Below are 20969 nucleotides of genomic sequence, written 5' to 3' on the forward strand. Positions count from 1 at the left end.
CCCAAAGGTTAAGTTGCTTTTCACCCACAACACAAGTACCATGAATGTTGCTCGATGAGAGGAAGAATTGTCTTCCTCTCTTTCCCCCGTTAGGCCCCATGACCCTAAGAAATGGCCTTAGGTTTCATTCTGTTCTATCTGCCAGACCTGGACCAAGCCACGGCAATCTTGGAGGCAGGATTCCAGACTGGGTCTTGCAGCTGGACCAGCAAGAAAACCCTGTGAAGCCGGGGTGCCTGGGCCTCAAGGCCAAGGAAGGCTTTGGAGCTTGTGGGACTGTGCCATATAGTCACTGAGCTGAGCTATGAGCCTAATTCTCATCTCTCCCCCAGAAACTGAGATGGTGCAGAGAGGAGAGAATTACTCTGCCCCCAGGTTTGGGGGCTGGGAATGTTTATGTGTCTGTCCTTCCTTTGCCACTGAAGTAAATATTCCTCTGTAAAAGCTCATACTGCTGTTGTGATTAAATGGAACTGGGGGTACAGAGGACCTCCTCACAGCATCCGTGAAGGCTTAAGCCGATGGCAGAGACTAGATGCCTTTGAGGGTACTGCAGAAGCCTGGGGCAGGGATGAAATAGAAGCTACCTGACCTTCAAGCAGCGGGGGCCAGGGCAGTCACCGTTACATAGATCTTCAGAAGGGGCGGGGATCTTGCTCCCAGGTGTAAAGGACGATGGGCTGGTTTTTGGACACAAGTCTAGGACACAGATGGTATATGACCCCTCAATGAGACACTAACATTGCTTGCTCTAAGCCTAGTACAAGTGTTTCACTTATTTATTTTTACTTTCTTAGAGCATGAGGCAGCCTTATAGGAATGGAAGTGAGATGTGTCCAGGGCAAGTAGAGGAGCTTAAAAAATTTTTTTTCAACCCATCCTAAGCACAGTCTTCGTTTGAGGAAATATTCTAAAATGAAAGAAAAAGTAAAACCCATTGCTTTTTAGCCCTGCAGCCTTCCAGGAAGGGCAGCCTAGTTTATACCTTTGTCAGGGTCAGGGGGACCCCCACACTCTGCTCAGAGTTCTCCAGAAAGCCACTGGACCTCTCCACCGAAACGCAGAATTTTCCCAAGGAAGACTCACTTCCTGGGGAGAAGGGCACCCAGGAGAGGAGAGAGGGGTCTTTCTCCTTTCTCCTCCCGTTCCCCTCCCCCTAAGGCTACAGGACAAGTCACTGCACCAGAGAGCAGGTTTTAAATTCCTCCAGCTTTGTCGGGAACCAGCTGCTCAAATCTTGGCAGGGCCTTGGCCCTAGTAACTGACTTCGAAAGAGAGAAGCTGGAATCTCACCTTGAAGATTGAGTGTGGGGGTGGGGAGGGGAGGAAGAGGGGGAGGAGGAGGAAGAAGGGGGGAGGAGGAGAAGGAGGAGGAGGAAGGGGAAGAGGAGGGGGGAGGTGGAAGAGGAGAAGGTGGAGGAGGAGGAGGGAGAAGAGGGGCAGCAGGAGGAAGAGGAGGAGGAGGCCCCAAGGGGACATACAAGGAGAAGGATCCTGGTGATAGGTTTGAGTTTAGAATGCAGACCGTGTTGTTGTGCAAGGGGCCGTGTCACGCTGAAAGTGCCAAAGAAAAATGAAAACTTTTGAATCCATGAAAGGCTTGTTTTCTCAGGAAAAATCAAGCTTTTCTTATTGCAAAGGCTTAAGTCTGGGTTTTCAGACTAGCAGACGCAGTTTTCCCAATTCCCATCTGGCTGCACAAGGCTCTCCTGGCTTCAGTTTCCTCTGTGACAAGCTGAGAGCCTCTAAGTCTGCGTCTGGGACGCCAGGCTGGCTCAGTGCAAAGAGCAGGATCCTCCCTCCAACTGGTCCACCAGTCACCGAACTCTGCTGGATCTGTTTCTTAGTCTGGAACAAAAGAGATTGATACAGTAGTGGATCAAACAGGTTTCCTCCTGGCCACTCCATCCGTTCCCATTTTGCAGAGGCTGCTGGGTGCCCAGAGCGCAGTATTAAGCCCCAGAGATACAAAGCTTAGACAATGTTGCATCGAACAATCAGCCCCTATTTATCAAGCCCCTACTATGTGCCAGACACTATTGTAGGTGCTAGGAATACAAAGACAAAAATGAAACAGTCCCTGCCATTGAGGAGTTTATATTCTATGGAGGAGAGCACGTGTATGTATACACCAAATCAATACAAGGTAACCTGGTGGGGAGAGTCACTAGCAGTGGAGGAACCAAGCACAGCCTCATGTGGAGAGGGGCTCTTAGGCTGAGCTTGGAAGGAATCTGAGACATTGCAGGGAGAAGGGACTACAGAGATGGAGAGGGAGTGGTGAAGAGAGGGTGGTGAAGCTAGATCGTTGGAGGCCTTGAATGCCATGTCTCCCCTCAAGGCCAGCCCCCCTCTCCTTTGAAGGAAGCATGCAGCAAAATTAGTTTGCGTCTATGACGGACATTCTGTGCACCTCACCAGAGGCCTGCTAAGAGAGGAGAGGCAGAAGGCTCGGCCTATTCCCTTTGGCAGCCCAGTGTGTTTAATCTCAGGCTTGGGAGGGACTAAAGAAACCATTTAGTCCAAGCCATGACTGAAAGAGAATCTCCTGGACAACATAAGTGACAAGTGGCCATTGAATTTCTGCATGAAGACTTGGGAGATGAGGCGACCCCTAACTTCCCAAAGGTGAACATCTGGATGGCTCAACTGCCAGGCACATTTTCTGAAAAGTGGCTCCCATAGATTCAATTCTCTCCTCTATGCAGATGAGTCTAAAAATCTACTTGGCCAGTCCTAACCCTGCAAAGCCCATAGTATGTGCTTAATAAATGCTTGTTCCTTTCCCCCTTCTCCTTCAAACTGGTTTTCCTGTAGACTTTTTAAACTCAGGAACTCATTATCTTCCCCATCTTCCCAACTTCCTTATTAGTATAGAGGGTAACTGCATCCTTCTAGTCCCTCAGGCTTGAAACTTAGGTGTCCTTACTATTTTATCAACCCCACCCCCACCCCCATTCAGTCAGTGGTCAGATGGTCAGGTTCTTCACATCTTTCATATACACTACTTTCTTTCCTCTGCTCCTCCCTCCTTCCCTCTCTTGCCTCCCTCCCTCTCTTCACTCCTCCTTCCCTCTCTCCCTCCCTCCCTCTCTTGTCACTCCCTCCTTCCCTCTTCCTCTCTGTCTCCCCTTCTTTCTCTCTCTCTCTCTCCCCTTCCCTCCCTTTTTCTCTGCAGTCTGTCTTTCATTTGGCTGCCAAAATAATTTCCTTGAAGTGGAAATCTGACCATGTCACCTCCCTATTCAGGAAACTCCAATGGTTCCCTATCGCCTCTGGAATCAAATGTAAAATCCTCTGGCTTTTGCCCCCTTTCCCATCCTCTCACAACTTATCAGCTCCACCCCGTCTGCCCCCAATCCCAGGGTCCCTTCAATCCACTCACACTGGCCTCCTCTCTGGTCTCCAGACATTTTCCCTATCCCACATCTCCCTTCTCTGCCTCCTGGCTTCTTACAAGTGTCTGGGGCAGGAAGCCTCCCCCCCCCCACCCCCTTTATGCCAGCACTCTCCCTCTGAGACTGCTCCCAGCTTATCCTGGCTACAGCTTGTTTGCACAGTGATTTCTATGTTGTCTCCCCATTAGACTATGGTGTCTCCAAGGCAGGGACTTTTTTTGTTTCTTTATGTTAGAGTGCTTGGCCCAGTCTCTGGCACACAGTGGATGCTTAATAAATGCTCGTGACTGACTGAATACAGTACTCTTGATATGATCTCACCACATCACCTCCTGCTCCGGAACCCTGCTTTTCTTAGTCAAGTCTAAGATTAAATTTGTTTTGGGGCCAAATCACCCTGTTGATTCATACTGAACTTGCCATCCTCTCCAGGTCTCTGATCTTTTTTCAGATGAACTGCTGCCTGCCCACACGCCTCTCCTGCCTTAGACTTGTGAAGCTGACCTTTTGAACCCAAGCAGGAGCCCCTATACCTCTCCTAGTCCACTTTTGGGCCAACGCTGGAGCCTGTCGAGATGTTTTGGAATCCTGACTATACCTTCCGGGGTGGGGTACTCTGCAAATCTAATGCCATCTATCCAAACAGCTGATAAAAAATGTCAGTGGCCCAGGGCCAAGCCTGAATCCTTGGGGCACTCCGCTGGGGGCCTCCTTCTGAATTCAGTCTCCAGAAGCTGGAGCTGGAAGGGAGATCAGAAGCCATCCAACCCAAGCACCTTATTTCACAGAGGAGGGAACTGAGATGTTCTAGATTAAATACTCGTCACTATTTGGGTCTGGCCATCCAATAAGCTCTGTCTGTGCTACTGCCCAGCCCACGTCACTTTCCCTTTTCTCTGTAAGTATGGCTCGAGGGACCCTATGAAAGGCTCTGCTGAAGGAGGCGAATCCACACTGTCTGCTCGGCTACTCTAGAATTCTTGTTAAAAGGTGAAAACATTAGCCCTGCTACAGCTGCTGTTTGGTGAAGCCATGCTCAGAGGCGTATCAGAGTCAGCAGACATTTTCTAAGTGTCTACTGTGTATCAGGCACTTTGCTAAGTGCTGGAGATACAAATAGGAAAAAGTCCCTGCTCTCAAGGAGTTCACTATGGAATGCTGTCTCTTTAGGGTCAGGACTTCCTTTTCCAGATCCTCAGACTTGAGACATAGTTGAGACCTTCAAGGGGAAGTCATGTGATTTGAGCAAGGTTACCCAGGTGGTAAGTGGCCAAGCTGAGCTCACAACACAGATCAATGGTCTTTCTATTAGGTAGAATTCCCCAAGGGGATTCAATCACGGTCCCACATTCTCCAGTTTTGTTAACTCATCTGTCATCTCCACACCTTCCCTTGGTTGGAAGTTAACATTTTCACTGTCCAAGGCACCAGAGGTTAACCGATAGACTCCTCATTTCTTCAAGTCACCAGGGTGTGGTTCATCTGGGCCTGGAGACTTGAACTTACCAAGGGCAGTTAGGGAACCCACTGCTCTTGGGTTTCAGCTGCCTATTAGTCATTTTTGCTCTTTCCTTTCCAGTATACATTATTCTCCTTGGCAGAGAAAACAGAAAGCAGACAACAGCCCAATAGCTCTGCTATCTCTTCACCATGGATCAGAATCATTTCGTTCTCTTCACCCCATCCCAAAGCAGCAGCAGTGGCCCAATCCCTCCCTTGGCCTGCCTCGCTCCCCCTTCTAAAAGGCTGAAACAAAATGGACTCCAAGCCTTTTGTCATCCTTAGCATCCCTCGCCAAGTGTGGCTCCTTCTCAGCATTGGCTCTCCGGATGCGACTCTCAGACCACCATGGTTTTCATTCTCTAGTATTTGCCTCTGCTTTCACCTCTGGTACTTGTTGCATTTTCTTCTCCTCTAACACAACTAAGATAGAGAGGTCACTTCCCAACATGCTAGCTTCAGCAAGCAGCAATTCCTTGGCACAGTGGATAGGCTTCAGGCTCAGGGGTCAAAGAGCAGAGGCCATGGGTGGGGAACCTGTGGCCTCAAGGCCATATGTGGCCCTCTAGGTCCTCAAGTATGGCCCTTTGACTGAATCTAAACTCCACAGAACAAATCCCCTTAATAAAAGGATTCAGCCCAAAGGCTGTACCCAAGGACCCTAGAGGGCTTCAAGGCCGCGGGTTCACCACTCCTGTCTAGGTTCAAATGTTCCTTCTAAAGCTTCCTATCTGTGACATTCCTGGGTCTCAGTTTCCTCATCTGCCAAGTGAGATTTTGACTAGATGGTCTCCGCAGCTCTACGGCGATGGCATTGGTCAAGAATCGCAATTTCCCTTGCTGCTTTCACACCACCAAGCCTCATTAAGGCAAGCTGGAAAAAGCTCCAGAAAACATCCAGATAATTCAGGCCCCATCTCAATAAGGCATTGTGGCACCACCAGCAGAGTGCTGGGATTGGAGTCGCAATGACCTGGGTTTGAATCTTGCCTCTTGATTTTAGTGGGTGCGTGACCACAGGAAAATCACCTCCAACCCTGCTTCCTGATTTATCAAATGGAGAAATACGTATAGTTCTTTGCAGATTGGTGAAGACTGAATAAAGATCACTTTTTAAATAAAGCACTAGCTGTCGTTACCTTAGCCCACCAAGCGTAGCTGGTTCCTACTTCTGAACCCTTCGGGAATACTGCTTCTATCTGTCCCTTCTTCCCTGAGCTGATGCCTGGATTTCCTGACATTTGTGTACCTTCCTTATGTCTAATCTAAATCTGTTCCCACCCCCCTTAGCTAAGGTTTTTTCTATTTCTTATGAGTAAATAAAGTATACTTTTCTAAGTCCATAACCTAGTCTTAGGGATGTCTAGGTTGGCACTTTACTTTAGCTTCTCCAAATCACTTGGTCATTATCGATATTTTGTATAGTTGTAGTCAGACACCTGAGCCCATGATTTTACTCGTGGCTTCAGTCTTCAGTTTTGCCTTCTAAGAATTACTGGTCTTCTGTGCTACTGTTCCCCTATGGCATGGCTACTTTTGAAGAGTATCTAGGCTGCTAAATAGGCAAATTTCTCTTTCCTTTCTTTTAAAGTCCTTTTTGATTAGATTTATAAGACTCTAGGCAATGTTATTTTACCAGCCATGAGGAGCCAAGTGGGGTTGTCAGTAAGCTCCCTTTCCCATCAAAAATGTCGGTGAGTCTTGGATCTGACTCCTTCCCAGTGGTCCAAAGGTATTTTAAGCTAGAATTTCAGATGACCACAGATTTTAGGGAGGGGGTGTATCTGCAGTCTCAGGCTTTAACAGCATTTATTTCTTCCTTTTAAAAAATTCTTTACTCTTTTCATTTTAATTAGCCACTAAAACCTTTGACTACATTCTCAATATTCCTTGTAAATGAAGCATAATATTTAAATGGGTTGGCATAACAAAACTATGTTCTTTTTTTTTTTTAGTGGTGGCTTAATGATAAAGACCAAAAGGAATTTTTTATTTCACTCCTTTATTAATTCATTTAATAAACTGGCCTGCATTAAGTATTACAGATGCTATTTATATGTGTGCTCTGGGGTTGTAGTCAGTAAACCAGCTGGTCAATCAACAAGCATTTATTAAACACTTTTGTATGCCAGGGCCTGTTCTAAACACCAGGGTTACAAAGAAATTAAAAAATCACTGTCCTTGACTTCAGGAAGCACATATTCTAGTAGGGTGACAATATGCAAATAACTATGTACATACAAGATATACACAGTGTAGCTCCTTCTCAGAGGGAAGGCACTAGCAGTGGGAGGGTCTAGGAAAGGCAGAAGGTGGGACGTGAGCCTTGAAGAACAGGACAGCCAGGAGGTGAAAGTGAAGGGGAGGAGAATTCCCGGCCTGAGGGGGACAGACCATGAAAAAGCATGTGTTTGGGAGTATTGTGTGCTAGGAGTAGCAAGTGGGGTCAGTGTGACTGCATTATGACGTTTAAGAAGACTGGAAGGTGGAAAAGGGCCAGGCTGTGAAGTTTTAAATGTCAGAGGATTTTATATTGGATCCTGGAGGTAACAGGCAGCCAATGACGTTTACAGAGTGAGGGAGTGACATGGTCAGACTTGAAATGTAGGAAAATCACTTTGGCAAAGGATGAAATGGAGTGGGGACAGACTTGAAGCAGGGAGATGATGACAAGAGCCTATGCTAGGGGGTGGTTGTGTGAGAGAAGGGGACCTATATGAGATACTGTGGAGTTAGAGACAAAGATCTGACGAAGACTGGTTCCATGGGCTGAGTGTGACTGAGGGCAAAGGATACTGCACCAAGGTTGTGAACCTGGGACTGGGACGATAGTGGTACATTTACACACACACACACACACACACACACACACACACACACGTATACGTGCGTGTGTCTGTGGATGTCTGTATCTCTACCTAGAGAGAAACCAGTATGTATGTGTGTGTATAAATATATATCATGGGAGCAGATGACACGCCCATGCCAGAGAGATTAAAAAGAGAAGAAGCTCCAGCGCAGGCCCTTGGGTATGGCAAGGATGAAGATCCAACAGAGGGGACTAAGGAGGGGCAGTTTGAGAGCCAGGAGGAGGGCCAGGAGAGAGTGGGCCAGCCAGGGCAGCCATGGCCTGTGGAAGAGCTGAGGGACGGAGAGGACAAAAAAACAAGACCAAGGGGTCACAGAGGTTAGGGAAAGACGGAGTGATAAAATGCTGTGATCAAACAAAGGCATTTCAGGGGTCCTGAATGAAGAAAGCCTGAAGCTGGAGTCCAGAGACCCGTGCTGGAGAGTGAGCATGTCCTGTTCTGCCGACATCGCAAACATTCCAAGGCTCTAGGGTGGAGGAGTGAGGGGGCCAGAGGCTTCCATGATGAGATCGCCTCACCACCCCTTTCTGCAGATGAGGAAGGTGAGTTACTAGCTCAAGATCACCAAGTGGACAAACAGAAGAATCAGGACCAGAGCGGTCTCCTAATGCCCAGTCTGGGCCTTCTGGTGGAAGCTCATTTCCACAATGGCTCCTTGCCTTCTGCCAATTTCAGATTATTCAGAGATGCCTCCAGAAACCAGCAGGGGGTCAGAAGATGAAGTTCTGCAGGTTACCGCTGCTGGGCCCCTCGGCCCTCCACTGTCTGTCTAGCCTCTCCAGGCTTACTTAGGGCAATCTGATGGCAAGAAGCGCAGCTAGATGTCTCCGTAGATAGAGCGCTAGGCCTGGAGTCACAAATCAGGCCTCATACTTACCAACAGTGTGACCCTGGGCAAGTCACTTAACCTCTGTTTGATTTAATCCACTGGAGAAGGACATGGCAAACCAGTCCAGTATCTTTGCCAAGAAAACCCTGTCCATGAGGTCATGAAGTGTGGATACAACCGAACAACAACACAAACCTCACAGCACCCCGTAGATCTGGCATCATGTCTGATATGTGCCATTTGATGAGGCAACCTCATTTCTAGAAAATGATTTTCTTGAAAATTTAAGACAATTTCAGGTTTCCTGAACTCTAGGAAAAGGCTTCAGGCTTGACTTTGGGCTGCTGCATCCTCTGCAAACTCATGAGTCATAGCTTTTCTAAGAGTGATGGGGAGAGTGCCAAGGCAGCTTCCTGTGAAAACTCCCTTTATTGACACTTGGTTTATTGCATGCCAGTTAATTGGTGAGTGTGGCTCAGAGCAGGGATGCAATCCCCCATCCCGTCAGTCACCTGTGATTGGGGCTGGAACGAACCCAGACAACCCAGGCCCATGAATGTCTTCTCAGGCACTCGCTCCGATTTGGATACTGAGACTTGAACTTTAATTACGGAAATAAAAGCTGCAGTCTCCCTAAATGATGACATGCCCAACCTGGGAGAAGGAAGCAAGGTCCCTCTTCTGCTGTCTCTCCTCGGACTAAGTCCATGAAGCTAGATGAAGGCCCCAGAGAGAAGGCTTCAGAATGCTTTCCATGGGAGCTGCTTGGCAGTCTTTAGTCTAACACGAGGCAAGCTTGCTATTATGGCAGAATGTAAAGAACACAGATAAGCATGTAAGAGAAGTATTAAATACTTAAAACAACTGCTCCCAAGTCCCTAAAACAGGAACCACAGGGAAAAGGTTGGGTAGGAGGCTGGGGTTCAGAAAGGGCAGGAGGGAAGAGAGTGAACTTGGTCAACTGGTTCAGGGGCACCTGATGCTTCCCGTGTGTCCCCAAGGTCAGAGAGTTGGGAGGCTGCAAACACAAGGGGCTCCCAGTTCCTTCAGACCCTCACCCAGGATGCGCCTTGGCCAGCAGAACTGTCACTGGGGCCATGTAGCCCAGTACTCATCCTCCTAATGACCTGGACAGCTTGAAGCTTTCCTGCCCACAAACCTGTTATGCTGTGACTTTGACATACACAAAAGCAACAAAGACCCAACAAAGCTTATGCTAGAACACTGTGCATTTTATAGACTGTGTACTTTAGGTGTATCTCAAATTTTCTGTTAGAAATAAAGACATTTTCTACTTTGAGAAAAGCCTGGAGTGACATGCACGGCACCTCCCCAGGACAGGGACAGGTCAGATGGCCATGCAATAAATCCAGCGAGGCTCCTAAGCCTCTGGGGAGGAGAATGCTCTCTCCTGGGCAGGACTGGTTCTGAGGCTGTGTTAGTTCCCACTTCCCGGTGGGAAACTTCCCAGCTGGGAACTGGGAAAGCCAGGGGTGGGGGAATAAATGGCGCTCATGGGCCCCACTTTGAAGTTTATAAGGAGGAATGATGGGAGGTGTCCTGACTGCTGCTGCTGCAGCCCTGAGAAAAGGAGCAGCAGGCAGGGCAGGAACAAGAAGGGGACAGAAAGTGCAGCCCTGTGACCTCTTGGGTTGACTTTTGGGGATTTGTATTTATGGTTCAAGGGCTCCAAACTGGTGGGTGGGGGTGGGGGTGACGGGGGTGGCAGGGGCAAGGGGAGGAGCAGAGGGTGACAACTTACCAATCTGGTAAACAGTTAGCTGTAAATATCCTGGTTAACCTTTCAAGGTCTTCATTCTTGAAATGTAACTCTTCAAGTAACGTGGCTATAAACTGCGTATACACGGCATTTTTCTGGGAACGCTTCTGCATCAGGATCGTCTGGGACAACCTGCAAGCAGAGCACAGAGGGTCTGGGTCTGGACGGGAGGGGAGGCATGTCTGCAGCTCCTGAGCTGGGGTGGGGGCCCAGCGGGGGAGGGTCCCTGTTTCTGCCCTGCTTTGATCGAAAGCTTCCAGGCCCACTTTGCCCTTGTGTAAGCTGAGGCCGTTGGCACCTGCTCTGAATGCGCTCAACAGGATTTTGTGAGGATTACTAAGAAACTTCTATTTTAAACATCTGTAACACTGATGAAGGTGGAGAAAGAGTCTCAAAAAAGGAGGAGTAGCGGCAGGATGCCAAGATCAGCTTATGACTCCAAACCAAGTAGAAGGAAGAAGGGGCTCCAGGAACAGAAGAAAAGCTCCAGGCCTGTTGTCTAACTAATGGAACAGCTATTTAATTACTGTGAAGACTGAAGAACAAAAGAACATCGTTTTCATTAGCTTGTGCTCGGTCCCACTGGACAGCAGGTTTCAAAAAGCCTCTGCAAATCACGTTCCTGGCAAGCTTCTCTAGAGCAGACGATCTGATCTGAGATTTTCCAAATACTGACATATTTCCCACAAAACCCTTGTAAATGATTACTTAACTTCAGCCACTGCCACTGGGCACATCAAATATGAATAAGCGAACTTTTAGAAGCCGTACATCAGTAATGCTGACGGGCAGGCCGAGCACAGCACATGCTGCTTTAGGGACTCTGGAAGGAAATACCCATTTCTTACCCTTGGTTTTTCTTTTTTCTATGAAACTGCCCTCAGCTGCCCCAGTCAGAAAGCAGGAGCTACAAACTCACCATGTGACAAACACAACTGAAATGAAAAGGCACCAGAGGCCCTGCTCCCATCGTCCTATACTTTCTGCCCTCTACCTACCCCTCCTGCCGTTCTCTTGGCTTTCTGCTCAAGCAACCAGGGAGAGCAGAAGGGAACCAATATCAGACTCAAATTTCAACCCCATCAGCAGCTCTGTCTATAGGCATTCCCTAAAGGCTTTTAGAACCCCCACCTGCCAGGCAAGGGTCCCCAACCCATCAATCACGGCTTCCCGTGGGCTATACTACCAGGCAGCAGTGGCATCTAAATGCACAGAGGCATCTTCAAAGGGGAGGAAGAAGCTGTGGCTTGGAGGCACCTGCCTGCCAGTCTTTTTCTACCTTCCCTTCTGCCCCTTGGTGAGGGGTGAGGGTGGGGCAGAGGAAGGATATCAAGGCTTTAGGGAATGACAAAGTTGCTCGATGAATCGCTGCTGTTGAGCAGCCTTTCCGAAAACTGGTTCAGTAATATACTCAAGAGTAAACATAAGTCAGCAAGCATTTCCTAAGCACCTACTATGTGTCAGACCCTGAGATACACAAAGAAAGGCAAAACAAAAAAGCAACCCTTGCTCTCAAGGAGCCTACGGTCTAATGAGGAGCCAACATAAGACAACTGTGTACAAACAAGATATTATATACCAGATCAATGAGACAGCAGGTTTGGTGACTGTCTCACTTGGGTGTGTCAGGGATGGGACTAGAACACAGCTTTTCCAGGTTCCCAGGTAGGCCCTCTCTCCACTACCCATGTAGCCTCTTAACAACCAGACAGTATTATAATGCTTTTACAAAAGCTCCTCTTAAAAAAAAAAACCCCAAAAATTGGGCATAGGAGAATTCAGCATGTTAAAGAGAGTTAACTTTCACAGAAAACTGGTCCTACGGGGCTAAAATGATGATAAATAACAATTCTGTGTGTTCAAATTTAATATCAACATTCAACACGTGAGAAAATGATAGAACATCCCTAAGTCAGCTCTGGGCTCGGTAAATCAAATGTAGACCCACATTCGGCCAATCATTACACAGGAGGAAGAGTGTATAAATTTCCAGAGAAATCTGCTAAAAATTCTTACTGCCTGCTGGTGCACAGAGGTTCGCTCCTAGAGTATGAGCAATCTGCATTAGCAACAGGTTAACCCACGTCAGAGGGCGGCTGCTTTGGGCGCTGAGCTCTTGCATGGGCTCAAGTAGAGAGGGCCGAATGTTTCAGAACTGCTTCAGAGAACATGATGGCAAGTGGCTGGCAGGGAGAAGGAAGGGCTGAGGTGTGTAAACGTGCTTGAAGACAGCAACATCAGCGTGGGGCCTGGAGAAATCTGCACCCAGTCTTCAGTCCTTGACAATTCTAGCCTCCAGGAGCCAGGATTTCCTGCCTGCTGCTGTTGCTGGAGTCAAGGATGCTCCTAATTAGGACTGCATAATGTTGACTCCAGAAAAGTTGCTAATCAACGAGATTTCCATTTTCCCCCATTTTCTCTTGCAATCTCGGTTTTTTAGGTCTTTAAAACAAAGAGCAAATTACAAGCAGCTCAAGAAATCCCAGCTGTTCAAATCCAACCAGTCCCCACTGAGCTACTTTTTGTGAGGCAATCCCATAGTATTTGTTTTCACTCCTCAAAACCACATTCTTAGGCACAACTAAAGAACTGGGATCATAAATGCAGTTCTCAAAATCACCTGGCAGAAAATGGAGAAAACACTCAGCAGTGCAAAATCAAAAAAGCTGAATCAACAAGATGACAACTACATGGAAATCTGAGGTTCTGAGCTGTTATATTAGCCAGGTAGGAATTATACTTTACTATACAATTCGTAGTTTGCTTCTATCACACACACAGCCAAAATAACTCAGATGTCAGGTTTTATAAGGCTTTTATCAACACCCTGTATTTCCCAGATTCTTTCACTCATACTTTTATACCTGCTACAGGGTCATGAGACAGGGGAGGGACAGTCACTTACTTGGAGTTTTCTGTCTATTGGTTCCTTCCCTATTGCCTTCAAACACACCTAAGCCTCCTTCATCCTCAAAAAATCTTCACTAGATCCTGACTTCTCAAACTGTAGTCTCTTTTCTGCTTCCCAGCTAAACTGCTAGAACACATAGCTCCTATTGCAATGGCTTCCTAATTGCTTTCCCTGCCCAAGTCTCTTCCCATGCCAGTTCATCCACCACTCTCCTAAAGTGATTTTCCTTAAGCCCAGATCTGACCACATCACTCACTCCTTTACACAATAAACTCCATTGGCTCCCTGTTGTCCCAGGATAAAACATAATCTTCCCTGTTCAGATTTTAAAGACTTGTACAACCTGGCTCCAACCTATCTTTCAGCCTCTTTGGATGTTTCCTACCTTCCTTCACCTTGTCCTTCTCTGGTGCTCACATAATACACCCCACCTCTGGTCTCTAAGATTTTGCACTGGCCATCCCCAGGGCACAGGATGGAATCCTTTCCTCACCTTGGCCTCAAAGAAGCCCCCTCTCCCTCTGAGATGCAACATCGGGACTACCTCATACAGGAAGTCTTTCCTGATCTCCCACCTCCTAGTGCCCCTTCCCTGAACCTACCTTGTACTGAACTACTTTGCATTTATTAATTTCATATTTTACTCTGTATATACTTACAGATGTCTTTGCTGTTTCCCTCCACCTTCTTAAAATGTAATCCCTACTCCTTGAAAATAGGGATTGTTTCATTCATTGAATCTGTGTCCTCAGGGGCTACCATGGCGCATGGCCCCCAGATGTGAGTCACACCTTCTACCTGACTCTGCCATATTCATTCTCATCACTTGTGTCCTAGGGGAGTGTGGGGGTATGTTTGTATATTCTCTCACCAGTGAATGAAATGGCAATTTCTCTCTCAATTAACGAGCTCAGAATGCCCATCCTAGCTTGTTAAATATTACTTGTTTAGTAAACCAGAGAAACCTCTTTCCAAGGCTCCACACCAATGCCACCTTCTGAAGGAAGCCTTTCCTTCCAGCTTCTGTGTGTGCATCTCCCCTGTCAGAGTGCAATGTCCTTGAGGTGTCTTTATGTAGTTCTTTAAGGTTTGTAAAGTGCTTTACAACCATCACATCTGACCCTCACAACAACTCTAGGAGGCACATGCTATTATTATCCTTATTCTATAGATGAGGGAACTGAAACACAACAGATAAGTGACTTGTCTAGGGTCACACAGAGAGTGTCTGAGGCCAAGTCTGAACCCTGGTCTTACTGACTCTAGGCCCAGCACTCTGTGCATTATGGCGCCACCTGGTTGCCTACTATTTCCCCCAGGGTCTAGCACACAGTGCTTGTTCATTACATTTCAAATCTCTTAGGCTTATCTAAAGTTATTGGCATACGATTTATCAACAAGGTGACCAATAATAACAAACTATTTACAATGACAAAGCTTCAAGAAAGATCACAGCCATGGTCACCTTTGACCATACTCTTCTCACTTACATGATATAGTCCCACCATTCAGTTACCCCAAGATAACAAGTAAAGGCTCCCTTCAAGAATTATCTTCACTCTTTAGTCAAGATAAGGGTTAAAACAGTTCTCTAAGGAGGAACAGACCTTCTTTTTTTCTCAGTCTCTCTCTCCAGACCAGACAGGAAAACAGGATCTTCAAGATGATTCCTTAAAGTTAAACAGTCACTTTAAGATCTCACAGCCTCTCCCAAAGATACAGTATTGATAGTCTCCATTATAGAGGCCACTAAAGGTGAAGTTATTCACTCTCTTACTAAACAAAGATGCAGGGCCTTCTAAGTTCCTTACATTGTTTGGTGCTTATTCCTGGGAAATGGTCTTATCTTTACTGAATTTCCACAAAGTCATGTTTATAAAAAGTGACTACTTAGGTCTACATGATAAAAGCAAACTGGAAAGAGGTTCATAAAATTTAATTAGTCCAATCTGATTTGGCCAGGGTGGAGGAAAAGCCTTGGCATTTATCAAGATGCAGATTAAAACATACTGCTGGATTTCTTATAAAGTAAAAGCCTGGTTTTTTTTGTTTTGAGCTTTGAAATGATGGTCAGTATGTATATGTCCCAGAATATGTTTGTGTGTGTATATATGTATATACCTAATGAATTGTTAAATTCTCTTTTACCCTGAATTACTCCGTACCTGACATTACACTAATCTGTGTGCACTGAAGATTCCCTATCTCCTACCCACTCCCTCCCCCTGGACCAATAGAATGGCAGCTTCTTGAGGGCAATGACTGGTTTTTAAGTCTTGTCTTCGCATCCTCAGCCCCTTGTACACAAAGGCACTTAATAAACATTTGTTGAATTAAATTGTTCATGTGCCTATTTTGAGTGCCTATTTAAAGGACGAAGAAAGGTGCTTCACCATGAATTTGATGCATGTGCCTACATACATTTAGACATTAGTTTATTAAATTTTTCCTGCTGTACCTGTGCTGCTGTTGGTATAAGAATCACCTAGAGTAGCACTTGCTCTACCAATGGTCAGCATCCATTCCACAATGTACAGTTGTACATGGCCCTGAACGTTCTGTGACTTGCTCACAAACGCCTGACTCGAACTCAGGCCACACTCTTTTCCACTCTGCTCTGCTTATGTGCCAGTATACGTTCAGTGGCTATTTAGGGAGTATCTAAAATGTCCAGTCTGAGACTTAACATCCAAAAGATTTATTGTAGCACTTTAGCCCAGGGAACATTTAGTATTTCAAGGTATCCTTAATGAACACTTAGTCTCGGGTCACTGAGGCAGGATTTTGACAGCCCAGGTGTAACACTCTAAAGGCCCTGCACGGTTGTGGTCTAGCAGCCCCAGAGCACAGTGAGTGTCTGCCATGGTCACTGGGGCACGGATACAAAGAAGGGTGCCTGAAGCGCCGAAAGATGCAACACAGAATTCCAGACTGGGGGACACACTAAGATTTCCTCCCTGCCCCCCACCACCACAGTTACTTGCAAATCACAGGATAAATGATTCCGAAATGGAAGAGATCTCTGAGGGCACCTCATCTAATCCCCTCCTTTTCCAGCTGAGGATCCTGAGCCTCAGAGAAGTGACCTGGGGAATGAGCAGCAGAAAAGGGACTGGAAGCCAGGTCCTTGATGCCATCTTTCCTGATTTCTCCACTTGCTTATTTAGACATACATAGTCCTCCGACTCCAAATGCACAGTTCTTTTTCATTGCATCAAACTGCCTTGTATGGAATTCCCTTGAGAAAACAATTCCCATTCTGTGCCCCCCACCCCCCTCAGAGCAACCATGCAAGCCAGCCTCCTTAACAATCAAAGGAAGGGTTTTATATGGGTGAGGCAGATGGGCTTTAGCATTTGATACTTGGACGACCTGTACCACATTGTGTGTGTGTGTGTGTGTGTGTGTGTGTGTGTGTGTGTGTGTTTTACTTTCTAACCTATAAAAGCAGGGGTTTGTACTGGATCTCCAGAGGGTTCTTCAAGCTCTAAAATGCCATTAGCCCCTGACCCAGCTGCCTGCTGGATTCTGAGGTTCTGTTTTCTTATCTGCTTGCTGCTCTCCCACATATCCAGGACTGAGGCCACATGGCTATCTGCACTGACCCTGGCCAGCAGCGATCTGGTGTGATGACTCTTTGCCAACTATGTGAAGGTCTAATACACTTCTCACTTCTCAACCTGCAGAGGGAACCCTGGAGCAGTGACCAGGACTTGGGAGGTTGCTTCCTCCCTGAGGCTAACATGGTCATATTTTATTCAATTTAAATATATTCAAACATTTACCAAGGGCCTCTCTGCCTGGCACTGCCCTATAGTATAAACACAAATGAGACCTGGTCACCACTCTCCAGGAGCATTCAATCTTATTAGACTGATAAGGCTAGAGCACAAAAATGTATACCATAAATTAATATATTAGCCATGCGCCCCCATGAGGCCCACCTGTATCCACCACAAGCACAGAAATCAACACAAATGCTTTAGTTAAAGCATTTATATCAATTTACATGCCTGTAGTAAACACAGGTATGCTGCATAAGATAGTACTGTGGGTCACACTTTGGACAGCCCTGGTGTAATATATTACACTAAGTGTAATACAGAGTGTCTAAGTGTAGAAAAGCAATCCAAAGCTAAGAGTTCAGAGAAGGGAGAGATGTGCTCCTCTGCACAGAAGGAGGAAGGAGAATAAAGGCAGACTTCAAGGGAGAGATAGCATTTGAGTTGGGCTCTGAAGGATGAGGAGGATTTTAATGGGAACAAATGGGGAAGAGGACATTCACTCCACATACGCAGGCAATAGCAGAGGGCAGGATAAAGCAGCAAGGAAGCATGGCTTATATCAGGGGAACAACGAGCCCCTCAATTTGTCTGGGGAGTAGTATGAGAAAGGGCTGAGCAGGTGGACTGGGGCTGGGTACTACAGAACTCTGAACACTGAGATCAGAAGGATGAGTCTATTGGGTAGCTGAGGGTGAAAGTTCTGCAGAGATCCTCAAAGGGATGTGCTCAGATCCCTCTATGAGAACCTGAATCTGGCAAAGTTGTATAAAGAGATTGGAGGTGGGAAGACAGTGGAGACAAGAGGTAGCTGCAGTAGCAGAAGGGAGAGGTGTGGAAGGCCTCATTTATGTGGAGACCTATGAATTGTAAAAGAATATGCAGCTATGATGGATGGAACTCAGTAACTTGCTGGATGTAGGGAGGAGAAGGAAGAATCAAACAGGACACCAAGGTTTTAAGCATGGAGGACTAGGAAGACAGCGGTGGTGCTGACAGAAACAGGGCAGTCAGGGGGAAGAAGCTTTGGGGGAGAGATGAGCTTGGTGAATTTGAGGTACTATCAGGATATGCAGGTGAACTATCCAGCAGGCAATGTTACAGCAGATCCTGAGTATGGGAAAGAGGCCAGGTGAAACAGAGATTTGGAAGGGGTCCACAGAGAAGAGATAGTCTAAGGGAGTGTAGAGAAGGTCAAGGACAGGGTGTGAAGAGAAGGAATCACTCAAGAGACTAAGGGGCACCCAGAAAGGGAGAACTGGAAGAAGACAGGGCCACAAACGTCTGAGACTATCATATGTAAAGGAGGAGGAGGAGGCGAAGGAGGTGGAGGGGGAGAGGGAGGAGGAGGGGGAGGAAGGCAGCAGGATGAAAACTGCCCAAAGAGCAAATGGACCTTACTGAGCTTTGATAGTTTCCCACAGCAGTGGGATTAAGTCAGGATTAAGGAACATAAGGACCACAGACAAGCTCACACTAAGCTGGTCCCGGTATGGGCTATACAGATAATTTACAAACCAATTTAAAGAACATACTTCTGTAAGAAGGCTACGAAATTGGGGGTGCCCCTCTTGTTGTCTCCATGAGTTCTCAATTTGACCTGGGTTAGGGAAATGAAGCCTCATGTGTAGCTGCAGCCTAAGCTACCAGCTCTGTCTAAGCAGTTGTCTAATTTGAGCTAGTTGGCCAATGCTGGGGGATGAGCAGTTTTATGTGGGGGTAGATGAGGGAGCCAGAGCCTCTCAGAAAGGCAGTCTTAATTGGGTCAAATAAGGCTATACAAAAAGATTAGTAAGAGTACTTTAGAGTCAGGGGTTTCACTCATAGATATTCATCAGTAATTGGGGTGGCTTCCATCCACATGTCTCCCTTCCTTCTTTGGGAAAAGAAGGCATGTCTAATTAGCTTGCATCAAGTGGGTACTTACATTTCTTACTTAAAGAAGGCAGTCAGAGAGCTGGATTTGGAGTCAGGAGAGATTCAGATTCAAATTCTGATTCAGGTACTAACTGCATGGTCACAAGAAAGCCTTTAATCTCTCAGAGCCTTAGTTTTCTCTCTGTAAAATGGGCATAATTAGTTGTACTACCTACCTCAGGGGGTTGTTGTAAGGAAGGTATTTTGTAAACCCTGAAGTACTATATAAGTATGACTTACTCTTATTGAAACTTCCAAGGCAAGAAGATGGTAAGTGTGAATATTGATTGTTTTTCCAAATCACCTTTCTCCAACACTGTCCTTAGTCTATTCTGTCTCTTACTCTAATCCCTGATTACCGACTTGGACAAAGGAATGATTGTCAATCTAGAAATCATTTCACTCTACCCCCCAACTGATGCATAACTCTGAGGGAGCCCATGTACTTAAGCAAGACTAGGTCCTTAGAGACTAGATGCAGCTGGTCCCTAGTGGACAGACAGCCAGAGTCACAAAGATCTGGGCTCAAATTAAATGTCTGGTATTTTTGTATGACCATGACCCTTCACCTCACAGCATCAGATTCCTCATCTGTAAAAAGGGACTAATAATAGTAGGATTGTTGTGAAAATCAAATGAGATAACACATGTAGAACGGGTTGTAAATCTTGAAGCATTATGTAAATGCTTATTAACATCAGAGGAAAATTCTTCTTCTTAGCATGTAAAGTGAAGTTCAAATTGAAATGGTCCAGGGGGCAGCGAGGTGGCGCAGCGAGTAGAGCACTGGCCCTGGAGTCAGGGGGAGAGATGAGCTTGGTGAATTTGAGGTGCTATTAGGATATGCAGGTGAACTATCCAGCAGGCAGCTGTTACAGCAGATCCTGAGTATGGGAAAGAGGCCAGGTGAAACAGAGATTTGGAAGGGGTCCACAGAGAAGAGATAGTCTAAGGGAGTGTAGAGAAGGTCAAGGACAGGGTGTGAAGAGAAGGAATCACTCAAGAGACTAAGGGGCACCCAGAAAGGGAGAACTGGAAGAAGACGGTTCATATCCGGCCTCAGACATCTGACACACTTACTAGCTGTGTGACCTTGAGCAAGTCAACCCCAATGGCCCTGCCTTCCCCACTCCAAAAAAAAAAAAAAAAGAAAAGAAACTGAAATGGTCCTGGGGCAAACCACTCTCCTTTGATCATTCTTTAATCACTGATGTTCTACATCAGGGCTGTCCACAATCACGTGGCTGGCCTGCAGTGAGATTTAGGCGGCCCACCTAGGAGTAGAAATTTACATAAATGCTTCAGTAAACAAAGCCGGGCTACCACTGAGCTCTCACTAAAACGGCAAATCAAAATATATTGTCTATTGTTTTAATAAAAACCTAAGGTTGGACGGCCCTGGTCTACATGTTGTACGTTGATGTTGTACAAGTGGAGGACCCTGGGTAAGGAACGCTATCTAAACATGCTACCAGACCAGGTTTTTTTCTGTTTGTTTGTTTTTTGTTATAAGAGGACTTGCTGGTATGGAGAGGGAGAGAGCAAGAGCAAGAGAGAGCGAGAGAGAGAGCGAGAGAGAGAGAGAGAGAGAGAGAGAGAGCGCGCACAAGAGAACATCCAAAAATGTCTGAAGGACAAAAAGCAAAAGGCACCAAGAAAAGAATCCTAAATTAAATTAAAAGAGCTAGACATTTGATGCCCACGCAGAAAACCATTCTTTATTTAAAACATGACACCAACACAATGACAAGAATGACGGATTTAAAATGTGCCATCTTTCAGAGAGACAGTGCTCTTTGCTACATTTCTGTCAACCTTCAAGCCATCATTCTCGCTCCTGAACTGAATTGAGTATCACCTCCAAGTCAAAGAGGCAGTCATACCAAAACACTGTATTAGTCACTCAATGTACATGGATGTTCCCAAGTTATGTGACTCCACTGAAAAGCACATCAAGCAGCTACTCGACCAGTGAATCATAT

At 46.3% G+C, this 20969-nt stretch overlaps 1 protein-coding gene across 2 annotated transcripts in view; it reads right to left on the reverse strand.

Moving 5' to 3' along the window:
- Positions 1 to 1437: 1437 nt before the first annotated feature.
- RPAP2 (RNA polymerase II associated protein 2) overlaps positions 1438 to 20969 on the reverse strand; it is an 89111-nt gene continuing 69579 nt past the window's right edge. Inside the window, exons 12-13 of one of the 2 annotated variants that reach the window (XM_036754756.1) lie at positions 10360 to 10509; positions 1438 to 1848 (exon numbers count right to left, since the gene is read on the reverse strand). In XM_036754756.1, coding sequence (XP_036610651.1) covers position 1848; positions 10360 to 10509 — 151 coding nt within the window. In that variant the 3' untranslated portion in view covers positions 1438 to 1847. Of the gene's footprint in view, positions 1849 to 6889; positions 9397 to 10359; positions 10510 to 20969 lie in introns of those variants that run through there. The other variant, XM_036754755.1, reaches the window with a different exon arrangement.

This window comes from Trichosurus vulpecula, chromosome 4 (genome assembly GCF_011100635.1).
Source record: "Trichosurus vulpecula isolate mTriVul1 chromosome 4, mTriVul1.pri, whole genome shotgun sequence".
In the NCBI taxonomy this organism is placed as follows: Eukaryota; Metazoa; Chordata; class Mammalia; order Diprotodontia; family Phalangeridae; genus Trichosurus; species Trichosurus vulpecula.